At 44.5% G+C, this 27,282-nt stretch overlaps 2 protein-coding genes across 3 annotated transcripts in view; one reads left to right on the top strand and one right to left on the bottom strand.

Moving 5' to 3' along the window:
- LOC119659110 (RYamide neuropeptides) overlaps positions 1–27,282 on the top strand; it is a 91,932-nt gene that overhangs the window by 33,263 nt on the left and 31,387 nt on the right. The gene's annotated exons all lie outside the window — the stretch shown is intronic.
- Positions 338–12,072, bottom strand: LOC119646520. The gene is made up of 2 exons (XM_038046980.1): positions 11,503–12,072; positions 338–430 (listed from the first exon to the last, which is right to left on the bottom strand). Exons 1-2 carry the CDS (start codon positions 12,070–12,072, stop codon positions 338–340), a joined length of 663 nt encoding a protein of 220 aa, XP_037902908.1.

The following is a 27,282-nucleotide window of genomic DNA, read 5'->3' as shown; positions in this document are numbered from 1 at the left end:
ACACTGTTATTGCAGCATTTGGGCCACTTCTATATATTTGTATATTTATCCCATATAGGTCTTCAATGAAATATTTTCTTTATAGTTTAGTTGTTTTTGCTGCTCTAAAAACTTTTTAACCCTAAACATGAATTTATTGGACTCAAAATTACAGAAAAATCAATTATACAGAATGAATAAAGTAAATTCACGGTCATCATATCTTTAATTATTCAAATATTTTAATTTACTATTCAAATATTACGCAAATAAGATATCTTGAAGCGGATAATGCTAAAGAAATCTCTCCCCGACGTGAACAACATTCCAAATGGCCCAAGTGCTCAATTCATTTTAGTTATAATCGAATCCCATTCACGAAATTGTAATCAACAAACTTTATTTGAACCTTTGAATATTCTAAAACTCTCAGCGAAACACGCTTTCGCACCTGTATTGGAACAATACGAAAGTAAGAAAAGATGGTAATCAAAAGGACGTGGGAACATGAAAAATTTATTGAAATTGGTTAATTTGCAAGCAGGAAGGCAGTTTTGACAATCAGATCGGTTGCTTCCATGGATAACAATTAATAACAGGCAAGATGGGAGTTGAAAAAATTCGGAAAAAAGGGTGGAAAATGTCACTTGTTGATTAGGAAAAATTTTCAAGAAGGAGGTTGTTGTGAGGTGTTATTTTTGAGACCTTGGAGAAAATCATTTGAACTTACTTTATGGTAATTTTCCTTTGTATTTGGAGCATATGAAGAAGAATGTTATATTGGAGTTGTTACCCTGGCATAACAAGACAAAGGATATTCTCTGAAGGATTTGTGCACTATAGCCTTCTGATAGTCTCGCAATTATTAAATTTGGGTGCACGGTTTCTGTTCGAATCCTTCAGTTTGCACGCCTGTTATTAAGTGGTTTGATAAGCCAATTTGTGGGACGCTTTTACACATGACTTTGTGGAGTATTTAGTGGTTGCGTTTGTTATTAGATCCTAATATATTGTGACATGAAGAGCGTATGCATTGGGTAGAGAGTATTGTATCGGTTTATTGTCCTTTGATGTTGAAAACTTTGAATAATTGTTTAATATGAGAACGTTGAGTTCATTTAGTATTTATTAACACTATCGTGATCAAAATTCAAATCAGGTATCAATACAATTCTATTTGTATCTTGCGAATCTTAATCTAATCTGATCTTAATTTACTTGTAATTCCGTGGAGGTTATGTGTGAACCATATTAATTAGTATCGGCATTATGATATCACCAGTAAATCATGATTTTAGTTAGTTCTTCTATATGATATTGGTATGTGATGTTCTGCTAAAACAATGGAATCATGTTATTTACTTCCAAGATATTCTGCTTTTTTTCTGCATAAATGCTTCTTTTCCATTCTGAAGATTTGTCCTTACTGTCTACTTATCTACTACTTATTCTCCTCCTACCAAGGTCAAATGGTAGTATCGGTTCCTGGGCGAAAAAGTGGATTGGTACTTATGATAGCATAGAGCATAAAACGCCTGCTCAACCAACATCAACAGCTATTCTAGCAAACCCTATCCCCACCTCCACGTGGTGAACGTTGAGAGTACTTTCTTACCGAAAAGCTGCAGACTGAGAAGGATGAAAACGAGTCTCCCTCTCCTAAAACTGGAAAAAAATATACCAACTGGTCCTCCAGGTTGAGGGTTGGGTAGGGCTGATAACCTGCACGGAAAATAACTTGTTACCAAGCCACAAAAGAAGCCTCGGGTTGGATGGATTTTACAACGATGAACCCGGAAATGAAAACGGAGTAACAATTTGGACATTTTCTCATGGAACATGCCTTTCCTGTACAGACCGAATACTGGCCACCAGCTAGCCGCTACCATGCCCCTATATGTTCTGAAAATTAGCTTTCGTACTGTGTCTAAGAGTGTAGCCTCAACATTTTTTCATCAGAACACAGACATCCTTCCCGTCGCCACAGAGTTCCACTTCCCGCCGCCGCTATACACTCTGGTACTTCATCCACCCATACCATCAGCCCTGGGCTAAAGGTGGCATCCCCATCTAAATAGCTATTTATCTCCAGGTTAGCGCTCGGAACTTCTATGGACGATGTACTGGAGTACATAAAGAGCAAAGTTGGTTTACTTTCTTCTCTATCCTGTGTCAAACTGACAAAAGTCAACAACACCGATCGGACTTCAAAGTCACTTATCCTCACGAATTTGACGTCCTCGGCAACCCTTCTTTCTGGCTTGAAGGTATATTCATCAAGCCATACAAGTGCACTAATTCGTGGGTAAATTTCGGGACAATCCGCCTGACTCGCCGAGCAATGTAACTGGATACGTGTTTACTGTCCGTCTGTTTTATCAGAATGTTAGGTGTTTAAGAACCAAGTTAGGAGCCTTAAATTTATCTTCACTGGTTCAGTAACACCATGCCATTTGTATCTCGGAAAGTTAGCTGCACGATGCCCTATTAAACTCAAAACTTCCCGAAGGGTATTCCACTATTCGCTGTGACTGGGACCGGGTTGCATATTGTAAGCCGATCGGTTTCCATCAGGGTTCCAATTGCAATGAAAGATACACTCCTCGCTGAATGCGTCTTCTCTTCCTCTGGTTTTCATTTTGACTGTGTTGCTCTTTGTGTCTCCCCGCCCAACTTCCTCTCGTTAATTGAATCTTGTGTATACGTTCCCTGTGCTTGCTGTTCTCACCCGTATGAACAATTGTTTGACAGTTTGTCTGAACTCCTTACTGTCAGATTCCTTTCCCTCCCTTTCTTCCTTTGCAGAGATTTTAACCTCCCCATGCTCCTCTGCCCTAATCATTCTAGCTTTCCAATTCCTTCCAACAACCTCTCCCATACTTCCCTTCTACTTTCTGCCTTTATGAACACTTACTCTGCCCTGAATTTCAATAACTCCAAAAACTCCTTGGGCTCCATTTTCGATCTCTTCCTTTTTAACCTCCCCTAGCGTCACCTATCTTCATTTGCTTGCATATCCCATTATGCCGAAACAGACGCTCACCACCCCCACTTGAAATTGACCCTCCATCAAACTCTACTACTAAGTTTAGCTTTCGCAAAGCCAACTTGACGGTCTCAACTCAGCTTTAGCTTCTATCAACTGGGTTCACATATGAAGCAACTCAACGTGTGATCAAACTGTAAGCACCTTTTACAATATCCTGTCCTATCTCCTCTTCTGTTATGTCCCTTCCTCCCTTGCTTGCCTACGTTCGTACCCAACTTGGTTCACAACGGAGATCTTTAATTACATTTGCTTGAATCATGCACTGCGGAAGAAGTTTCGAACTTCTAAGAATGACGCCGACTTTGTTCATTTTAAGGCTATGGATTCCACTGTGAGGTCGATGGTTAAAAAAGCGCATAAAAGGTACTTATTGAGCATCGAAACCGCCTTCACCCGCGGCAACTTGAAACCCTTTTGGTCCCATACTCTCTTTTCTCGTTATTCCACTCAATCTGTCCCTTGTTCTATCAGTTTTGCTGACTCCACTGATAATTCTCCACAACAATTCTGCGACCTTCTCTGCACCCACTTTTCTTCCGTGTTTTCTCCCGCGACCACTCCACTCTCTACGCCTCTTCTAACTGTAGCCTGCTTCGAATCTTTGGTCATTCCTCTCCTTACGCCTTCCTTGGTTAGTAGTTTTGACCCCAATGTCGGACCTGGCCCTCCCGCTGTGTATAATCCACAACAAAAGTCTAGAAGAACGCTGTTTTCCCCATCTCTGGAAAGAGGCCGATACAAATTGATCGACGCATTCGATGATCCGCCCGTTAATGCAGATAGGGAGGGGTCAATAAACCGTCAAACTACGAACGTTGGTTTTGTTGGTGTTTATCTTCAGTCCAACTCTACTTGCCTCCTTTTCCAAACTCAGATCCAGTTTGCAACGTCGTGAGCTGTGAGATGTCTGTGAGCGTAGTCGAGGTGTTAAAGGAATTATGTCATAGTCCAGTGAACTCCTCCACGGTCTCCGAACAAGGTAGCATGAATAACACCGGCGGACTCAGGTTTCGACCTTAAATTCCACTGAGATTTTCCTCGGTGCAGCATGTGACATTTTGCTCCATTATATGTCGCTGTGATAATGACTTTTTGTTTGTCCGGCCGTCGATCCGACTAATGCACTCCCGACTTTACTCCGTTTGAGGGCATTGGTGCAGAGCGGTACATAATTGTGATGCTCCTTAACTTGTCTGTCAGAAATCGGCTCTGAGGTGAAGAGAATACGCCTTGTAGGACCCAGCAGAAACAGTCTAATTTGCATCTGCTACCACTTGGCTTCCCAGAGTCCCTCCATCTTACTTCGCTAATATCTTTCTAATTTTCGCTTGAGCTAGAGAAAGCGAGCATTTTGGGCAGCCTTGCTACCATTGCCGAGGAGCGTGCTCCTATTCCAGAAACCAATCATGGACTTTTTTTGTATGGGATGTGAGAGATTCTAAGTCTACTTCTACTCGATGACGTCGACCAAATTAATAAGACTGATTAGTCTATCCCCTATTAATGACCGAGGCCAGATAAACAGAGATCACTCACAATCAACAACGATCTAAAACAAAGGGACGACTTAGTATGCATCCCTTTTAACTTGACCCGGGAAAGTTCTCATGTATTCCACGGGGACTTCCGTTCTCAATAAGAAAAATTAGCGAACTCTTAGCCATGTTTGATAGAGAAATCTTCCAATTAATTTTTGCATCTAGGACTCAAATCCGGAGCCGTTTGACACATTATTTCAGGTTAGACCTCTTCAATGTCGAAGCAAAACCCCGAAGTTAAGAGAGCATCGCTCCTATCTATCTCCTTTTTTTCGCCTTAAAAATGCCTTGGGGGTAATACGCCATTCGGGTTTTTTTACCCTAATTTTCCCTCGTCTATTCTGCGGTGTATAAACTTCCACCCAGCAGGCATGGAGAGCAATCGAAATAAGTCCGGTAGCCACCATTACTGCTATTTACGGTAGGATAAGCGGATGCCTTCTGGATAAGGGACCTTCGATGTTGATCATCAGCCGGCAAATCGCAAATATCGTAGCCTCAGCCTTGTCTGCTTCGTTGAGAATCAGTTCGAGGAAGCTCATCTTCGTATCTATCACGGGTTCGTCAAGACGATGGTTTGACTAACCTGGGCTTGTATTTACCAAAAAATTTTAGTACTTCGCTGAGAATACCATTCGACCCTGGTGTTTTTTTGTCTTTCGTGGACAAGAGGGGAGTGGAAGAGTGGGGAATCCTCAGTACTTGACAGGGTCAGCTCGGATGGGGTACACAGAAAACAAGACACCACAATTTCTTCCATCTTTACTGTTTCCATGGAGCAGGGTAATCGATGAACACCGAGTATTTTGGTGATCAGGTTATGGCTCTCATGGCTCCGTGTCAACGTCGTTGCTTACCTACTGCCAGCAGCTTTCTTCCTCTTGATTTCGTAGCAGAGTTCATTTTTCCTCTCTTATATTTTGGTCACCTTATCTTGATCGCCTAGACGCTGAGCATTCTGCCGAAGTTTGAGGCAGTTCCTTCATAGACTTGCAATTTCAGCCGTCCATCAGTTGACAGGTAACTTACCGGAACGGAGTGTCTTTTTGGGAGCCGGTTTACTGTTGTCTGTCACACGCATTTTGAATTTGGTGGAAAGGTCGAAACTGTGAACGCTCCCCCATGCAGAGAGTGTAATGGGTGGTCCCCGTACATGCAAAAGGGGGGGGTGTACATTTTTTTCACCAAATATAGCCATGTCGGGTATCAAATGAAAGGTCTCGAATAGTAATTTCCGAAGCCAGCCTTAGTTTTAATATTTGTTGGAAAGGTGAGAAATGCGGGGAGTCGAAAGTGATCATTTCTTTCACGGACAATCCTCAGAAACTATCAAACTGAAAAATCTCAAAAAAATCAAGAAGCTGCCACTAGATGGTGTCTAGGCTTCAAAATACCTTCCATATCGATATCTGTCCAAATAAAGTTAATAATAGTACATTACTATAATTTTTAGTAATTAACCGTAAAATCTCCCTTAAGTTCATCCTATAATTATGAAATTGTGCAGCAGTGTAGGCTATAATATAGAGAGAAATCCTACAAGTTTGGAGGTCAAAGTTGTCGCTTCACAGCAAATTCCAGACCTTGAATGTCAGTATCACGCGAAAGTGGATATTCTCACATAATATATGCATATATTACGGGCTAAGTATTAATTTGACAAATGTCCACTCAAATGTTTTTGTAAAAGAAATACACGAAACGTTTCATACCTGAAGCGTCCAGTTTCCGGTTTCCCGACTTGTTTTCTTTCTGTAATCTAGGACCACCCGGGGCCGGGAGTATGGGCCACTCCTTACTTCTGCAGACGGCGATCCTGGTTAAGGACACGGCATTATGCCGACTCGTAAGTCTTCGTTTTGTGCCCGGGTTTGCCACACTTATAACACATAATGCCTCTATCCTGCCTTTTGCAAGCCCCTGCTAAATGTCCATAGACCCTGTACTTGGCAGCAATTGATCCACCTGATCTAAATTTTCCCACAATGAAGAAGTCGGCTCGTTGTCTTCTCAGGGACGGGGACGATGGCCAATTTTGGTTGTTTGGAGTTGACAGATGTAACTCCCACCTTGAGGTTGTTCACATCTGGGTAATCCCTTTTTATCGCTTCCTCCACACTCTTATGTGTTATTGAGACAATCCAGATCCATTCAATCAAGGGTGGGCATGGGTTCTAGGCTAGAAACCATTGTGCCTAGAATTCCGTGGACTATCTCTCGGAACCTACTCTTCTTATCAGTCTTCGGGTCGAGCTTGACAAATATATCGCCGATTCAAGTCCGTCGAATAGATTTAACATTTCCTTTTGATTTGGCATTGTTGCGGATTTCTCGAAGAACTTCCACGAAGGATCACCCTCGACTCTGACCGTGGTTTGTCTTTCCCTTTTTTTTTGACGCAGTGTAGCCACTTCATATTTTTTTCGACGCTGCTTGGTCCGATTGGTTACCACTTCGCGGAATTTTTAGTGCATTTTTCTCACAAGATTTACACTTTTTAATCCCCGCTCCTTTATCGATTTTTAATCCCCGCTCTTTTATCGATTGTTTGTTCCTCCTCTGGTGGGGTGAGGGGACTGTGTTTTGTGCAAATTGGGCTAGTGATGGGTTTTTCCTCAGCTCCTCTTCGGTGCTGCTGGTGTGCAATAAGGTCCAGAAATTCTTGCACTCCATTATGCCATTTTTGACATCTATAGAAAGGCTTCGCTGAACGATTGTAGCAGCCTTTTTTTGTTAACACATTCGATTTATTTCCTTTGATTTGGTTACAAATAGTTTATGACTAAAATTAATACTAGACTTATCTCTAACAGCTTAACTTTACCTAGAAATTAACATTTTGCTTAATACTAGACTTAATTTATGGTAATATTAACTTATCCTATGTTTAATGCTATAGAGGGGAAAGCCAGGAAAAACCCCTCTTAAATTGATGTTGTTCGGTGGGATAGTTGTACTGTGTGAAAGGGTGAAGGAAGGATGCATATAGGGGAAGGTGGTGTTATTGGGCGGTAGAGTAAACGAGGCCAGTGCGATGTCGATCGTGTGGGCGGTTGAATATTATCATCTTACCGTTGCGATAACTGCTATTTTGGGAGGAGAGGGTTAGGAGGTCTGAAGGGAGGGGATGGTGGCGGTATGAGGGAATAGCGTTATGACTGTGTATGTTGGAGTAAAACTGGATGAGGTTATTTTCGTGGGTTTGACATTTGGTGAGGAATTTGGTTAGTGAGGTGAGGAGGATCTGGTCTATGCGGGAGCACTTTACCTCGTCATAGACAGCTTGGTTGGAGTGGATATTGGACTGGGAAAGGGCGAGGCGGAAGAACCTTCTTTCACGTACCCGGAGACACTCCATTTGAGCTGAGGATACGTCACACCATGCGACGAATCCGTACGTGATTAAGGGACGGATTAGCTGTTTATAGCAGTAGAGTTTTACTTTGGGGAGGATAGCGGAGTCTTTCTTAAGGATGGGCCATAGGGTTTTTAGGCCTGTTAGGGTCTTTGAAAGGATGGAGTTTACCTGGGGCACGGGTGACAGGCGGGAGTTCATGGTTATTCTCAGGTATTTAGTGGATTGGACGGAGGGAATGGTGGATGTTCCGATTTTGATCGTGAGGTTGCGGGTGTCGGCTAGCATCTTGCGGGTAAAGGTGGCTCTACCGCGGAAGACGATGGCTTCGCATTTGTTGGGGTTGAGGAGGAGTTTCCAAGATTGGAGGAATTTGTTTAGGGTTAAGATTGTGGTATTGATGCGGTTTTGGGGGGATTGTATGCTTCGGGACGAGGTGTAAAGGATCAAGTCGTCCGCGTACTGGATGGTTTTGACCGTTTGTGGAGAGTTGGTGGGGTGTTGGAGCGGTATATCGGCGGTGTATAGGGAGAATAGTGTTGCTGACAGAACTGAACCTTGGGGGATGCCTGCAGGAGGACTGTACGGGTCGGATAGGGTATCGTGGATACGGACTAGGGATTGGCGGCCGGATAGGTAATTTAGGACAAGTTTGCATATTTGAGGGTGGAATTTGAAGGTATGGGAGAGTTTGTAGGTGAGGCCTTCGTGCCAGACCGCATCGAAGGCTTTCTGGATGTCTAGGAGGCAAGCGGTGGTGGGGATGTTCTTGTTTAACTGGGAGAGGATCTCAGTCTTGAGGACTAGGAGAGCATGTGAGGTGCCGTGGCCACGTTTGTTGGCAAACTGGAATGTGGGAATAATGGCGTGATCCGTGATGTGCTGGAGCATGATATCGTGGATGACGTGCTCGAAAATTTTCGATGTCATGTTGAGGAGGGAGATGGAGCGGTAGCTGCCCGGGGAAGCTGAAGGTTGGTCCTTTTTTAGGATTGGGACGATGTGGGATTCTTTCCATGGAGTGGGGAAGTGTGCAGATAGGAGGCAGAGATTGAAGAGTTGAGCGAGGAAAGGGCTTACGATTTTGGCGCATTTTTTTAGGATGATGATTGGGATGTGATCGGGGCCGGTTGATTTTTTATTATTTCGGGAGAGGATGATGGATTCAACTATTTGGGATGTGATGGCTTGTATTGGCAAGCAGTGAGGTGTTGTAGGTTCGGGTGGTAGGATCGGGAATTGGTCATAGGTAGATGGCGTGGTGGTGAGGTTGTGGATGTGTTGGCGCACAGTGATTTCTGTGGGGGGATCAGACAATTGTCGGGTGGTGTGGTGGGCGGCCAGGAAGCTGTTAGCAATCAGGTCGGCGTGGGCTTTGGGTTTAGGTGTTGTGCGGGAGGACGCTGGGTGTGCTGGGTTTGGCTAGTCGAGGACAAGTACCACGGAGTTTATTGCATGTTTACTGATTAAGCGAGATGTTCGCATGCTTCACAGCGTAGTGGTCAGCGTATAGCGTTTGGATATGGGATTGGATGAGGTGTGACAGGGAGTAGATACGTGATTTGAGGAAGTTAAACTGGGGAGCGTATCTGTGTCGATGGAGTTGGCGTCTTAGGGTGGCTTTTTGCTTGATGAGGTCAAGGACATGGGGAGGCAGGGTGATTAGGCCCTGGTAGTTTAGTGGTCTGAGAGGAATGGTTTCGCTACAGGCTTTTTGTGTGAATTCCGTGAACTTTCCCACGGCTGAGTCGATTTCGGAAGGAGACGGATTGGGTGGGAGGCAGATAGTTGACAGTTTGTCGGCTAGGTTATAGTTCAGGCGTTTCCAGTTGGTCGCAGCGTAGTTGGGAAGGAATTTAGGCTGGGATTTGGGGAGGCGATCAGTGATATTGAAGTGAAGAACCACTCCGTCATGATCGCTCAAGCCAGGAATGGTGGGAAGGTCTTGGGGGGAGGTAGGCGTGCTGGGGAGGACGAGCAGGTGGTTGCTTATCAGGAAGAAGTCGATGAATGAGTGTGTATTTCGCCTGTGGTAGGTGGGTTGATTGGTGGGGAGGAGGGTGAGCTGTAGAGGGTGGGAGTGTTGTGCGTACCAGTTGGCTAACCTATTGCCATTGGCGTTTGTAGCTGTGTTATGCCAGGTGTTATGTTTGGCATTTAGGTCGCCCCCTAATACAAGGGAGAAACGTTTGTTTCGGGTAGCTGGGAGGGCTTTGAGGTGTTGTGTTAGGTTGGAGATGTCAGCGGGATTAAGGGTTTGGTCGGGACAGTAGAGGCTACCTAGGAATGTGATGGAGGAGGGTGTGGCAATGGACACGACAGTTAGCTCTATGGATGGGGCAATAGTGTTTGGGATGTAGACCCGTTGGGCTTCTAGGGGATTCGCCACTAATATGGCTGTGCCTCCGCCTTGGCGGTCAATGCGGTCGGATCGGAAGGTGGTGTAGTTGGGGATGTGTAGCCTGTGTCTTGGGTGGAGTTTGGATTCGGTAAGAAGGAGTAGATTGGGTTTGTGGACGGATAGGAAGTTGGTCAGATCGTGCCGCTTTTGTCGACTGACCACAGAATTTATGTTTAGTAATACCACTTTAGTGGCCATTACTAGGGGACACTTGGCAGAGGAAGGAGAGGAGTGCGAGTCTCTTCTCCATTGGTGAGGACAGGGAGTTGTATGTGGGGAGGAATGAGGTGAGTTGAGCGGCTAGTTGGTTAGTGGAGGTGTTGAAGAGCGAGTGGATCTCGGAGTAGAGGTCAAATGTAGGTGCTGGGTGCGAGGCGCTCCTAGCCATTGCGGCGTATGAGAACGGTGGGGAAGTAGGGTTATGTGGGGTGGGGATCTGAGCGGGTTTTGGTTGGGGACCGGGTTTGGTTGGTGGAGTGGGGTTCTGTTTTGATTGTTGTGTTTGACGGGCGCGAGCTTGCACGAACATCGGGCAGTTGCGATAACTAGCCGGATGTGTGTTGGCTCCGCAGTTGATGCAGGATGGATTTTCTTCCTGCTTCTTTGGGCATTGTCGTGGCCCGTGGGGGGTGTTGCATTTAACGCAACGGTAAGCCAGGTTGCAATTGGACGCTGCATGCCCAATGCGCTGGCAGTTGCGGCATTGGGTGATTCCGTGTAGCTGGACCGCTTCGAACTTGACGATGCAGTGAAACATCGCCCTGGCTTTCGTGAGGGATGATTGCTGGAATTTTGGGGCAAAGCTTACCAGGAAGAGGTGGAGGGGTTTCGCGTTTCGTCGGGAGGAGCTAGTTTCGTATTGACGAACGCTGATAGCTTCGGAGACGCCGAGGCGGTGTAGCTCCTTGAGGATTTCTTCGGGGGAGTAAGTAAAATCTAGTCCCCGGAGGACTAGGTTGACGGGTTTCATATGGGATGGGGTGTATGTGAAGAAGGGGTGGTTACCTTCTTTCAGTATATTTTTGGCAGATTCGTAATCTGCCTGGGAAGTGCCGAGGACGTGGGTGGAGTGAATTGATGTCTTTTTTAGGGCTATGTTGTTGGGGATCGTGGAGAGGGTGTTCTTTGTAGTTGTGGGGTCAGCGCGTATGATTAAAGGCGGAAATTTTTCCTGACTTACCTCTTGTGTCTTAGGTTTGGCTGCTTGAACGGCTCGTGGTGCGGTTGAGGTGGTTGTTATCGGTGTGTGGGTGGATGGCTGATGTAGTTGTCGGGCTGGGCCCTCGGCGACATTGATTGGTGTGGTAGTTGGATGAGGGGTGCTTGTAGTTTCTATTGCTGCGGCTGGTATTTGTTGTATTGTCGGATTTTTTACTTCTGCCATGGACCGTTCTCCTCGGTTCTCATGGCATGATGTGGTTGGCGTGATCGTTTGGTGAGTTGGGTTGGTGAGGGCTATGGTGCTTTTCGTGAGTGACGAACTGAACAGAGCGGCGAGCCGATCGTACCGACTCGTCATTTCCTTGAGGGAGGTCCTCAGTTCTTGGACCTGCCTCCGTAGAGCGGCGACCTCGTCCTCGTCGTCGTCCGATGTTCCGCGAGCCATGTCCGACTCGTGAGCCATGTCCGACTCGCGAGCCACGTCCGACTCGCTCTCTTCTGGGGCGGATTCCCGACTGCCTTCGGGACTAGATGGGGCTTCGCCTTCCCTATCTTCGTAGGGGTGAACCCTTTTGGGTTCAGGATCCATCCCCTGGGGTGACAGTGACCTGTCGACCACCTGGCGCTTGGACATTGCGCAACACAATAACACTTCGTTCACTAACTGGTTTACTCGCGGAGCACTTTAATGAAAACGTCCGATCTGCTCGGACGCTTGACACCGACTTATTGTAGCAGCCTTAATTTTTCGTACTACCACCCCGTAATTCTCGAGAAGCTTTTTTCCTCAACTATTGTCTTCCGGATCACGTTCATACTCTCCAGTGAGATCACTTGCGTTTTTGCTTGGTTGAGGAGTTTGTCACCCTTTTTTCCCGCAGCTCGGACTCTTCTCGTATCCCTTTTTTCCGAACTGGAATTCGATGGCCTTTTCTCTTTTTGGCCTTCAGAGCTTTTAGTCCCTACGGCGTCATTTACTTTTTCATTAGTAGCCACTTTCACCCTTGGCACCGCCAGGCTCGGCATACCCTACAATTCGTTTTGCCAAAGCTGCGGAGAAGAGGGGAAATCCTCAGACACTTCCTTTGCGATTGCCTGGACCTAGTTAGTCACGTTACGGACACTGGGTAAACCATTCTTTGGGGACCTCAAAGAGATTTCTAGCTGCAGGATGGGAGAGCTGCTTCCGTCCGTGAATGCTACGGGTTGGCTTTGAAGAGCTGATTCGACTGGACTCTGTCTTTCTGTTCTCATGATAGCAGTCATCGTTTTAGGAGTTTTTGCCATGGAAATGGCACACCACAGCTAATTGGACTCTTCGGAGCGGCCACTTTGGTAGACTATCGATGACGAATGTAAAGAACTCACCATTACTACGGGAGTTTCTCAAAGATCTGTGCTAAGGTCACCCTCTGTGCTGAAAGAGTCAACTATAATAAGTTTTGCGAATGGCTTGGTTGAAAATGGTTAAAACGTGGCAATTGTCAAGCTTAATGTATTGGAAAAAGTGATATGATAGCCCACACTAGAAAAAGGTAATATGGTTAGCATTCGAATTGATGGTTAGCATATCCCAGCAACACATTATCCATGAGGTGCCGAAATTTGCGGAAAGTTGGCTCATACTGGATAACTGTAGAGATTCAGGTAGACTTTGGAAAAGTGGATGCATGAAAAGCGGAAAATAGAAAACATGGCCATAATGCTTCGGTACAGTTTTGCCGAGAAAAGGAAGGTAAGTGGGGTGATTTCAACGAGTGTGATTCCATATTGTCTCAGCCTATTGCAACAGCTTATCGAGTCAAGATAGGTGCAGATAGTTTTAGGATGTTGGGGATACATCTTTATTCATCTAAATTCAGATGTAAAACAAAACCATAACTCCAAGTGTTCTGGCAAAATACCAGTGTTCAAGACAATAAATCAAAACTAAACGATGACAATGTCTGAACACCGCACGTGTATCAAATAGTTTTTCTTTTAACAATTCCAATTTCCATCCTGCTTAATTCATCGCTTGTACATTTGGGAAAAGAACACGAACATAACCACGGAAAATAATTAAATAATTCTTAGTAATATTTATGCCAGTGGAACGAAACCTTCACAGAACCGTACTACGGGGCATACGCACTGTAATCCGACCCCCAGACAATTTGTTAACGAAGGTCATTTCTCTGAAATGGAATTCATTTCAATAAAAAATCGTTTACAGAAAGTTTATCCGTCCAGGGCCACATGAAATAAAACTTATAAAAATTAACCAAACCGAAACGTGTTCCACCATTGACTTTATGATGGTAATTCAACTGGTGAAACATAGTCGGAAAACTCCTGTTACAACCTGTTGATTATTTCACGAATATCATTTTATATACCACTCCTTTTTCGACTCTTAATCCCCTTAAATACCCGAGTACATTGTATATTCGAGTGTGCTCCCAAAGGATGTAATTATTTATGGTTGCTCTCGCTTTTTAGCACGGTACGGTACCGTAGTCAACATGGTAGCCATTCACCGAGAGTACGATTTTTTAAGGGTCGATTTTTCATTCAGGTTTGCGCTTCACTTCATTGTAGGCATAAGTGGGCACCGTGAAAATTTACACATAAGACGTTATTTCAATTAGTATCTACGAGATGGTGGACTGGACTCCAATGTTTTTAAGAATTTCCAAGACAAGATAAGAAAATTAGGATAATTCCTTATTCATAATGGTGTTACCGAATTTGCGCATGACAAAGGGTTCTCCGAGAGGGAACTTAAATTTAAAAAAGTTAAAGATAGATAGTTCAAACGAGTGATTAATCCAGAAGAATATCTCAATGAGAATTCCAGCACAATATGTTCAGATAAAGGACAAGTATCTGAGCAGTGGCTGGGTCCCTGAAAATTAAAGTCCTTAATAAGCAGCTACAATACTAACCTCATTTCCTGAAATCAGTAACGACCACACTTTCTGATTAGAATGCATTCCTTGGCAGAGCGGAAAATATCCACCCCTAAATACATCTTTTACACGAGACCATTAAAAATGGTAACAGGAAACCTGTTCCTTTGCCACGAGTTGGCGTCATAGTAAAGTAGGAGGGCTGTTTCCTTTGGGATATATAGATTCTACTGTATTAGCAAACATTATGATGGTTGCCCTCTAACCCATCAATTACTCGTAAGTACGCTGATGTCTAGAGCCTGAACAAGCTATTTTGATTTACCACCAACAGTACATATTCACGTTTACAAATATAAGAAGCGCCTCCAAGTCAGTCATTAAAAAACCGAAATTTCGGGACTTTCCTCAGTCTCAATCGAATATCCTTTGCCTCCATTTAACATAAAATACCTTTCATGTAACATTAACTTGATTAGAGCCACTATTTGTTTAGTTGACTAAACTAATTTCGAGTATATAATGGAGGAGTATGGGGGCTGGGAAATTTAATAAAGTTTGGGGTATCACTTACGCTAAGTTGAAATAGACTGCAAGAGTGTGAATATGATACAATTTAGATATTTGAAGGGAATGCGGAATGGAAGAGTTGAATTTCGGTAACGACACTATCCTTACTTTGAGGATGGTGCAAAGCTTTTGTTCGAGTAAGAGAATTATTTATCCAAGGGGAGGAATTACATATAACAAAAGTACGAAATAGTATCTGCGAAGAGCCTTTTGATGACTGAAAAATATTAAATCATATAAACTGGGCAATGTGGGCCTATCCTGGCATGGTAGGATCCTGAAGAATACTTTCCTCCTTTGTTGGCGCAGTGCTTTTGCCCTTTGTCAAATCAGTGGTAGTAGAGGCAAATAGGGTGTTGCACAATTATTAATGGGTATCTTGCCAGGGGCTTTTTCTTCCTGGGATCCGGTTTCTGATAGGATCTTGGCTGCAAAATCCCGGCCCAGGTCAAGGGGCATTACGCATGAAAGGAGATTTCCCATATAGAAGAAGATCCAGCGGGTTTAACGTAAGTACCTGCTATTTTAGTTAAATCCCACGGTCCTCTTCGAATAGAGAGTGATCCGAAGATCACAATTAGAACTCCGCCATAATAGCACCGCGGTACTGGCTTACAGTGAATGCAGGCTCAGCAATCAACGAAACTTTTCCACCAGTGAACTACCGCTCTGCGTGCAATACAACAATAAGACATGGCAAAAGAGCACTAACAGAAGACATACGGAACAGGTGGCTGCCAACTGGGGTCACTATAGCTATTTCCCCATCATACTGGAGATTAGGTAGTGTCGAGGAACCCCCTTCGTTCCCGAAAGGCAGCACGTCCATAAGCATTAGCGCTTCGAATCGTATTACTACTAGCAAGGCGAAGCATAAATATCGTTTACTACCCCCATGTCGCTAGACATGAAACCAGTCCTGTGGATCTGCCCCACATAGGACTCAACGCTGACCGAAGCCAATGCTCCTCATCATCATCATCATCATCATCATCAACGGCGCAACAACCGGTATCCGGTCTAGGCCTGCCTTAATAAGAAACTCCAGACATCCCGGTTTTGCGCCGAGGTCCACCAATTCGATATCCCTAAAAGCTGTCTGGCGTCCTGACCCACGCCATCGCTCCATCTTAGGCAGGGTCTGCCTCGTCTTCTTTTTCTACCATAGATATTGCCCTTATAGACTTTCCATACTCCTCAAAAAGAGTAAATCATTCAAGATGCCACGTCCGCCGTCAGAAGAAATCCCATCTCTAGCCCGAAGTTAACGGAAGAACGTCCTTTGGCAGCCACGCATTTTATGTACTCATATGTGACTCACCCTTCCCACTTTCGTTTTATCTTTTTTTTTTTGTGCGTACACGGAGGTGGAAAATCTTAGAAAGACACGTCCGCCGCAGCTCCGCCGCCCGAACGGCGGAACTACTGCGGGCGCGTGTGGGATTCACACCCACTAAAAACCACCCCCCGTCTCTCCAGCCCCAGCCCCAGACTCGCGGGACCACCATTGAGGTATTACTCTTAGGCACTCATCCTCCTCCTATTTGCAGCTTTCCTCCTTCTTTGTTCCTTCAGCAACTCCTCCGGCATTTGGATGATTGCGGAGCCAACCGCAAGCCACTTCTCCTCGGACTCCAGCATCTCAGTAACCAAGCTCTCCGGGGTCCCGCTCCTGCCCAGCACCTGGTTTAAGCTCCTTCTCTCCATCGCAAATCGTGGGCAGTGGAACATCACATGCTCTGGATCCTCCGGTATGCCATCGCATCTGGGACAGTTCGGAGAATCATCCAACCCAAAGCGGTGCAGATACTGCCTGTAGCAACCATCCGCCGGTAAACCGAGTTCACCTGCTTCCGTCTCTGAGAGTTTGCAAGCGCCTCTGCCCACACAGGCGACGAGTAGAGGAGGATGGAGCGCACCACTCCGGCTAGCACCAACCTCCGGCAATGTTTCGGCCCGCCAAGATTTGGCAACATTTTTGCAAGTGGCGTGGTGGCACTGGCTGCCTTTTGGCATGCATACTCTAGGTGCTCCCTAAAACTCAATTTGTTGTCAATTATTACCCCCAGGTATTTGATAGCCGGCTTTGATACGACCGTATGTCCACCGACCTCCACTTTTACAGTGTTATTTTTCCTGCGTTTCGTTATCAAGACCGCTTCCGTTTTCGCGTCCGCCAAGATCAGTGTCTTCCGAAATTTTAAATTCACTCTGATCAACTTAATCGCGAAGCTTTTTCCCGTTGAGACCACGACGACGAAGTTAAGAGACCACTCGTTAATGATATGCAGGTACTCAATATCTCGCTGATCAAACTCAAGTCAACAAGCATTAGCAACGGATTCAATTACCGAATGAAGCACATCCAACAATTCATCGATTATCAGGTTCCATATAAGTGGACCTACGATAAATCCCTGCGGCCAGCCCCCTTACCCATTGAACCACACACGTTCATTTATACTTTGGACGAATGTTTTCCTACTATGGAAGTACCTCTCCCACACAGCTAATTCCTGGCAGACACACTGACAAAGTTTTGACAATACAGATGACCAACTTAGGTAATCAAATACGGCTTTGAAATCTAGAAGGATTACAAGGATGTATTTGATAACATAATGGACAATCATGCTTCTCACATGCATTAATACGTCGTCGGTCGACCTGCAGTTTGGAAGCCATATTGCCTGACCGTCATCAGATGGGATGTTTTCATTCCCAGTCGCGGGACCATAACCGTTTTCAAGACCATGCTAGAGTTCGGAGAATAGATGTGGCCCTGTACGACTGAAGATTCCTCTTATTCTTCTCTGTCGGCTTTAGGAACACATAACCCTTGCGTTAAGAGATACCGAAGACTCGGATCTCGGAAATTGTTGACCCAGGAAGGGGCAAACACTATCACGGCATGCCAGCGTAGGCACTCTATTCACCTTAATGCTGACAATGTCATCACTTTGCTTCCCTTTATATTTCTGGTTGACCCTTTCTGGGTCTGACTGTCTTAAATCCTTTTTAGAATACGATATACCTCGACTGTAAGCGAACCTAAATTGGGGGATTAACTTCACATTCCTCAAGCGACGGACTTTCATCCTCTTACTGAAGAGCATTGGTTAACCACGTGAGATTCTTCGTGGCACATCCATTCATTCACCAATTCAACGCTCTTATCTACTAACAAATCCATAAAGTCTGTGGGGGCGACCGGTTGGCTAATTCCATAATTCGAGCAATAACCAACGAATTGGCGTAAGTGAGTGATCAACATTCATATTCACATTCCTATTGAGTAATCCTGCTGCGCCACTAACCGGATTTGTGTCCATGCCCACCTTCTTCAAATACGCAATATATTGCTCCAGGACGCTTGTAGCCTTCCGCAATACCACCAAAGGCCCCGCTTATTGGTGAGATTCAACCGCAATTTAGAGGGTTAATGACTACAGTCGCCTTGGAGTGGAGACCCGCAGGTCTGCAGGCAAACCCCAGATGTAGCTGGGCCCCGGTTCTTGTAACATGGCTACACCAATGCTTTGCTCGCACATTTGCTGGTGTAGATCGTGTATCACCGCAGTTCACCTACAGCAGTCTCAGCGACGGGGCAATTAGTGGTGGGCGTTAATTTTATTCATACTTGTGGCGTAGATAGGGGAAAACTCTCAAGAAGGTCCTGGGAATTTAACGTGAATACCTGCTGTGTATTCATAATCCTAAGGTCCTCTTCAAACATGGATCGATTTGGAGGCCACTATCGGAACCCCGCTATGACTAGCACAGCGGTACTCATTTATACTGAATGCATTCGTACCAGTAGTGGATGCGAGCCCTATCGAATACCTCTGTCGCAACTAACGGATACGGCGCCCGATTTGTCTAGCGCAATTCCGCGCTTCAGTCGACGGGGACCATAGCCCATGATACAGGCACAAGCACTATGAAACCCTCACAAGGAGGCCAACCCCATAAAACCGGACTGACGGCATTCTCTCCAAAAATTCTTCTGTAACATATGTGCTCAAAGGTGCATCCCGGTTACCATGGTACTAGATAATTTCCGGTGAAGCTTCGTGGCAGGAGTCATTTCAGATGATTCGTTTGCAGAATCGGTTCTGATCGCCCTCCTTGAATACGTGGGGACATGTCATGTAGAAGAGTAGGATGCTTTCTATGAGTAGCTACACACAGTTCAGAAGAGGTTTCTTAAAGGTGACATTGTCATGGTGACGGATGATGTTAACGTCAAGGTGGGGTCTGACAAGACATTCCGTGGGCATGTATTGGAGTGGTAGTTTCTAGCTTTGTTGGCAACACACTAAGCCTGGGGTCTATCATAAAATTGGCTGGTTTACTACAGGTCGGTAACGACCATTTGTCTGCTAAATGTACTGCTAAACTACAAAAGTAGTTTTGACATTGGCCTGAAAAGGGATTATCATTTGATGGTTGCTTACCTTCACGTGCTTGTTACTACTGTGCTTGATCGCGGGAGTACATAGTGCCGGCCCTCAAATTCTACAGGGGCTATTTTCGCTATCCGATTTCATCAGTGAAAAACGTTTTTCCGTGACGCTGTTAAAGTTATCGGTCACGTCCCAAAAGGACGTTACAAAACTTGGTTTACTGCGGAATTGTAAATGAAATTGATGAACATAAGGAGCTGAGAGCCCTATAAATGGCTTGGAGTGGGGATGAGTACGAAGTGTTGCAGCTGTATTACTCTGAGAAAGTGGAATACTCCTTTTTTTGAAGGATGTCAGCTGACGGTGATGAGCAGCTGAAATACCATGATCTGTACCGATCGTATAACATCCAATGGGGTTTTACCACTTGTGGACAATATACGAATGTTGACTACTTCTCCAAACAGAAGTGAAAATGTCGATGAATCATGTTGGCATGAGTGTACTCCGTGATATGAAAGGCTCTCTCCATGCCCTAACTACACATCCATAAATGTTTGTACATCAATTGTTTTCGCTGATCTACCTGATATTCTCCTCATTCTTGGAAGTGCAGGTCGCTTACCTTGTTGTTCAGATAAAAGATGATTTTTAAGAGAACAAACTTCACTAAAGAGGTGCTTTCAATGCCTCATGTTTGGGCACTTCGCGAAGGTAGTTATCAACGGCATCGATCGTGTGTAGCAGTTGTACCCATATACCCCATTTACTTTCGCCTACACATTTTATGGCCTGTGCATAACGGTTTCTGTAGGGCTTACTTATGAAAGTGATTTCCATCTCAGATTCATAGGCAGTCTGCTAAAGTAGATCCTAAACGTCTATGCAAAAATTAAGGTTTGTTTGAAAAAACTTTATTTTTCGATTCCAGTTCCTAAGTTTGGAACATTTACCACCTGCAATAATCTGCCGGTTATCCCTACCTTCCTTTCCTCCGTACAATTGGCATTAGGGTTCCCTACCTCCGCACAATAGACATTTGAGGTGCTTATTGTACTCCTTGGCTCTCCGTTTTTAATATTTTCGCGTACGACAAATTGCCCTTACTGTCAAAATCGCACCTTTGCTTTTTTCATCCATCCACCATTTTCGTTACCATTGGATTTCGCTTCGATAGCCGACTCAGCCCTTGGCGCAAAAGCTTACTCCGTTCTCCGTTTCTTTCGACGAAACTGCTATTATGTCTTTTTTTTTTTAAGTGACTACTGATTCTCTGGAGGATCCTCATTCCTCTCTCAAAGGCGAATGACGTCTAGTTGCCTCGAGAGGCAGTGAATAGTCTCTGACTATTCTACTGAAAATTTTCTAAGTTACATGATTGGGACCAACTTTTACGCAGATATCAGAGACAGTTTCCTCGTAACCAGATCGTGGTAATGTTAGAAAGTTACTAACGTTGAGGACATACATGGCACCCATGAAAGTCTAACGGCAGCATACCTAGTTTGGGGGGTAATTTTTTTAAATCATCATCATCAACAGCGCAATAACCGGTATCCGGTCTAGGCCTGCCTTAATAAGGAACTCCAGACATCTCGGTTTTGCGCCGAGGTTCACCAAGTCGATATCCCTAAAAGCTGTCTGGCGTCCTGACCTACGCCATCGCTCCATCTTAGGCAGGGTCTGCCTCGTCTTCTTTTTTACCATAGATATTGCCCTTATAGACTTTCCGGGTGGGATCATCTTCATCCATACGGATTAAGTGACCTGCCCACCGTAACCTATTGAGCCGGATTTTATCCACAATCGGACGGTCATGGTATCGCTCATAGATTTCGTCATTGTGTAGGCTACGGAATCGTCTATCCTCATGTAGGGGGCCAAAAATTCTTCGGAGGATTCTTCTCTCGAACGCGGCCAAGAGTTCGCAATTTTTCTTGCTAAGAACTCAAGTTTCCGAGGAATACATGAGGACTGGCAAGATCATAGTCTTGTACAGTAAAAGCTTTGACCCTATGGTGAGACGTTTCGAGCGGAACAGTCTTTGTAAGCTGAAATAGGCTCTGTTGGCTGACAACAACCGTGCGCGGATTTCATCTTCGTAGTTGTTATCGGTTGTGATTTTCGACCCTAGATAGGAGAAATTGTCAACGGTCTCAAAGTTGTATTCTCCTATCCTTATTCTTGTTCGTGTTTGTGTTTGACCAGTGCGGTTTGATGTTGTTAGTTGATTCGTCTTCGGTGCTGACGTTGCCACCATATATCATATTTTGTCTTGCCTTCATTGATGTGCAGCCCAAGATCTCGCGCCACCTGCTCGATCTGGATGAAGGCAGTTTGTACATCTCGGGTGGTTCTTCTCATGATGTCGATATCGTCAGCATAGGCCAGTAGTTGGGTGGACTTGAAGAGGATCGTACCTCTTGCATTTACCTCAGCATCACGGATCACTTTCTCGAGGGCCAGGTTAAAGAGGACGCATGATAGCGCATCCCCTTGTCGTAGACCGTTGTTAATGTCGAATGGTCTTGAGAGTAATCCTGCTGCTTTTATCTGGCCTCGCACATTGGTCAGGGTCAGCCTAGTCAGTCTCATTAATTTCGTCGGGATACCGAATTCTCTCATGGCCGTGTATAGTTTTACCCTGGCTATGCTATCATAATAATAATAATCCTTGGCGCAACAATCCATGTTGGATCAGGGCCTTGAAGTGTGTTAGAGCACTTCATTCAAGACCGTAACGGTACACTAGGAGGCAATGTGGTCAGCATTGCGCTCGCCCGAGATTATTACCCTGATTTGACTCAGGTACTCATTCACACAAGTTGATGAACCACTTGGTGTAACTGGTCGCCTCCATATTTAACCAATTCGGCTGTAATTCCATCGGCTCCTGGCGACTTATGATTTTTTAGCCGATGAATTGCACGGACTGTTTCTCCTAAACTTGGTGGTGGCAGTATTTGTCCGTCGTCTTCAGTTGGCGGGACCTCCAATTCGCCGATGTTCTGGTTGTTCAGTAGCTCATCAAAGTACTCAACCCATCGCTCTAATATGCCCATTCTGTCGGAAATCAGATTTCCCTCTTTGTCTCGGCAGGATGAGCATCGAGGTGTACAAGGCTTCATCCTGCTGACTTGTTGGTAAAACTTGCGCGCCTGGTGCGGTTGCTCCCTGTACTTTTCTAGTTCATAGACTTGTTGGATCTCCCAGGCTTCCTTTTTCCGTCTGTCAAGTCGCTTCTCCACTCGACGGAGTTCGTGATAAGTCTCTGCACGTGCCCGCGTTCTTTGAGAATGCAACATTACTCGGTGTGCGGCATTCTTCCGTTCCGTTGCTAGCGTACATTCATCGTCAAAACAGCCGTTCCGACTCCTTTTGCGGCTGGGGCCAAGTATATTTGTGGCCCATGATAACGTTCTTCAGGTGATTCTGAAGATCATTTGTTGATGCTCCATCTCCAGGTCCTCTGTTGACTGCGGTTATTGCGGCATCCATTTCCCTCTTATTGGTGTCGCGGAGGGTTGTGTTGTGAATGGCTTCAGTGTTCACTCTCACCTGATTGTCAGAGGGGATTCTAGGTGGTATTGTTATTCGAGCTCGGAGCACCATGCCAACGAGATAGTGATCCGAGTTTATATTGGCCCCCCTATATGTTCTGACATTCATCAAGGCTGAGAGGTGGCGGCGTTCGATTAACACGTGGTCAATTTGGTTGAAAGTGGTCCCGTCTGGAGAGGCCCACGTATGTTTGTGGACCGCTTTCCGCGCAAACCAGGTACTTCCAACAACCATTTCATGTGACCCTGCTAATTGAATAGTCCGCAGTCCGTTATCATTTGTATTTTCGTGTAAGCTATGGGAGCCAACGTATCGCCTGAATACGGGCTCCTTCCCTACTTGGCTGTTAAAATCCCCAAGTATGATTTTGATATCAAATCTGGGACAGGCTTCGAGGGTTCGTTCTACTGCCTCGTAGAAGGTATCCTTCTCCGACTCTGCAGTCTCCTCTGTAGGGGCGTGAACGTTGATGAGGCTTATATTGGGGCGAGTTTATGGTTGTTATAATTTCCCGGAACTCGTTGCTAGGTTTGTAGATCTTTGGTAGACCCTTTATTCGTGGCAATACGGGGTTGGGCATCCGAAGTTTGGCTAGATTCCCTATAATGTGGCGACATTCCTTTAATACTTTTTCTATCCGTTTAATGCAATCCGGCAAAGGATCTTTCTTCAGGTCAAAGTGTTCTCCCGTCTGAAGTTTTTCGAACATTGCCGTGTCGTCGTCCGTCTCCTTCACCATTACGATCGCATTTCCTTTGTTCGCTTTTAAATAAAATACAAGTTTTTCTCTTAGTTCCTTCAAGACTTTTCTTTGTCTTCGCACTATCCCTAGTTCCCTATGCGAGGGAAGGATGCTAGCTACATTATTACGGGTTGTTTCTTTTAATTCCTTACTTTCAAATTGAATGCTTGCCTCATTATCGATTGCGACCTGTTCCTTTGGCAGGCTTGTTTGTTGGAGTGCCAAGTTTAAGCCTATATTTAAAAGTTCCTCTTGGTCCTTATTGAAGATTTGTTTGGATTTATTCACTACGAAGTTCGGAAGTATCACTGTTCTATTCAGATTAACCTTGTCGCCCGACGTCTGCATCAAATGGTTAGTTCTTTTCCTAAGATCTTTGATGCAACGGTCAGGTCAGAGATAGTTTCCTCGTAACCAGATTCTGGAAATGTTGGAAAGACATACTTGACTCCCCCAAGAGTTTATCTGTACTATATCTCCTTTAGGAGCTAATTTTTTTAAATGCCTTCTGACAAGGACCCGCACTTCCGTATTTTGAGTTTCATCCTTCAGAAAACGTCACTCATCCCATAAAGCGGACGAAGCCATTCCGCTAAACACTTGCATGCTCTGGGTAGAGTCATACGGAGATACACGGGCCCGAGGTGAAAGTTGAACGATTGTCCTGAAAACTTCGGCCCCGGGGGAATCCTTCTCTCTTCCTGCTCCTTCTGTAGGAAGAATCATTTTGATTTTTAGTTTTTTGAGGAGTTGGCCGCTTGCATTCCTAGGAACGTCAAGATTTCAAGTGGGCTAGAAACTTAACATCACAATTCTGTGATGTAGGCCTACCGATTGAGGGAAGGAAAGCAGATAATGCTTCTTGTTCCGGAGTTGCCTTGGGAGCATGAGATAAATACTTTATTGAAATAAAGGAGTAGCAAGCGTGCTCCCATGATTTTCACCCTGAGCGGGATTGGGGGTGGGCTACAAGCTATGTACAGTCGTGGATTAAAGCATTTTTAGACAGGATATCCGTGAGATCTTTCTTATCTGAAGGCCCGTACTTCCGTCTTTTGACCTGTTTAATTAAATAGTTTATACAAAAGTTGAAAGAGTATCTTATGTCAGTGCTGCTGTATTGTCCCTGTCACATACATGTTTTACCCTTTCTACCCCCTGAATAAATTGATTGACTCTTGCCAGAAAAATTGAATTTCTTTCAAATATGATAAAACGGTAAGTGCTCTCTTTATACCCTTACTTGTGAACGTATTTACTCCTTACCGAGTCCTTCATCAAATCTTTTTCTATTATGAAGTGCAGAATAACCCACCTCCGAAGAACAATGTGTTTTCTGCTTTCCACCTTTCAAGATGCATAGCTGCTGGCTTCCGGAAAAACGAAGCTGTTGGCGGCTACAAAGACGATGGAGAAAAGGACATCTTGGGGTTAGATTTACGGAAAGCTGCGACAATAGTTTTATCCTCCATCATTTGCTGACAGAAATAACTATGCAAGTGGGAAAAGTAATTTGAGTAGAGTTAATATTTATTTGATTTACATAATAGAAAGTTGGTTTGAGTTGATACAGGAGGAGCCATTGTTTTTTATGCGAAAAACAATGTCCTGGCATTATGGGGGTAAACGGGAATTTGATATGAATCGTTTGTGGAGGACATAAAAGTGGTTGATGCTGAAAGAAATCCTTTTCTTTGCCAAAGACAATTAAGTGGTTGGAAGCATTTATGTGACCAGGAAATCGTGAGGATGTTCCCGTTTGGCTGAGGAAGGGGATGGTATAAGTTATTATTATTTATCTACATTATCCTTATGCTGGAAAATTTCCTACATCAGAATTTATTCTTCCCTCTTCATATACATCTATTCACTTTCCCTTCGTTCTACTTTTCATCTTTTTCTACATATCTTCTTCTAGAAGTTACGTTCCTATGTCACAGATCCGGTGATTTTCTGCTATTTGCAAACAACTCACACTACACGTTTTTTTGTGGATTTCTTTTGGTGACAACCCTTTGGAGCTAATCCTATGTAAGTGGGTAAGCAGTAGGGAAAGGATTCAGCCAAATTGGCTTTCTATGACAATGAAATCAAAAGGATACATGTCTGCACCTATGTGCGAAGGACGCAAACGGGTTACCCTATTTTCTATTACAAGATCCGTAAAATACTTCCTCGTATTTCACATCCGCAGTTTCACGTGGGTATGAACGCAGATACATATGTGTGCAGATACTAATTCAAACAAAGGGGATATTTTCACGGTTAAGTTTCGGTGTATGGATAATAGGGGACATGATGTGGGAAATATTCTGTTTATTTGCTTATTATTGAAGGTTGTTGTCGTGTTGTCTGACGTCCAACTTCTGATGGAACTAATTAGTTTACTTCTCTTCCTACGCAATTGTGTTACCCGTATTAACGTACACATATGCATTTAATCAAATCAATTTGCCAATTTATAATTTCGAATTGAACTCTTTCCTCGGTGAAAAAACATCATTTTTTTTTTTAAATTTCCACTACATAAATTAGGAGAATTCAATGAGCTTCTAGCACTTCACATAAAGTTCCGACAGAATAAATAAGAATGTGTGTGAATCTGTAAGATTATCAATGAATTTGAGTTATAATTGCCATTTGGGGAAAGATTTGCATATCTTATTTTCGACGGACAATTCTCATTGTATCTCACCTACCAATAATGGACAGCTTGGGAATAGTACGGGAAAATTGGTCATTAGGAAATCTGTCAACTTTTATGAATGCTTCCTGGACTGGTGTTCGTTATAAAGCGGAAGTGGCAGTGAATAGGTCACATATTCTTCTTCTTCTTTTTCTTCAGCCTTTGTCCCGTTCACAAGCGGGGTCGGCTCGTCGTGATCGGCTTCGCCATTAGGCTCTATCGAATACCTGATCTGGGTGCAATCTCGAGGCTTTCAAATCCCCATCTAGCGTATCAAGCCACCGTTGTTTAGGTCTGCCTTTTGGTCGTTTACCATCGATTTCGATGTTCAGACTAATCTTGGCAAGTGAATTCTCGTTGGCACGAATTGCGTGACCATACCATCGAAGGCGCCTCTCTCGCAACTTTTCCACGATCGGTGCAACACCGTAACGATAGCGGATATCCTCATTTCGGATGTGATCTAAACGTGTGACGCCACTAGTCCAACGCAACATCTTCGTCTCCGCAAGACGCCGTTCATTGTCTTTTATATTCGGCCAGCACTCAGAACTATAGAGAGCGACAGGACGGACGACATTGCGGTAAATTTTAGATTTTAGATGTTCGTTGATACGTCGATCACAAAGAACACCATTTGTGGAGCGCCACTTCATCCAGGTTGCGTTAATGCGTGAAGCAATTTCATAACGCAGCTCTCCATTGGCTGACAGCGTTGATCCGAGGTATTTAAATCGCTCAGTTCTGGGCAGATCACTGCCGCTGACAGTGATTGTGCCTGTTTCATGGGGATCGGTCGTCAAAAATTCAGTTTTGATTAGATTCAATCTGAGACCGTGTTGCATGAGGCGATCATTCCATTTTTGGACAACTTGCTCGAGATCATTTTTGCTATCAGATGCTAGGAAAACTTAATCTGCATAAAGCAGTGTGTAGGGCGCTG

Source organism: Hermetia illucens, chromosome 1, assembly GCF_905115235.1.
Source record: "Hermetia illucens chromosome 1, iHerIll2.2.curated.20191125, whole genome shotgun sequence".
Classification (NCBI taxonomy): Eukaryota; Metazoa; Arthropoda; class Insecta; order Diptera; family Stratiomyidae; genus Hermetia; species Hermetia illucens.
This window is presented reverse-complemented; position numbering and strand designations above follow the sequence as displayed.

Excerpts from the sequence above, each read along its gene's own strand:
- LOC119646520 (XM_038046980.1), bottom strand. The coding sequence starts at position 12,072 with ATGGATCCTGAACCCAAAAGGGTTCACCCCTACGAAGATAGGGAAGGC. Across the intron at positions 431-11,502 it reads CCAAACCTAAGACACAAGAG|GTGCGAAAGCGTGTTTCGCT; the intron begins GTAAGTCAGGAA and ends GTTCCAATACAG.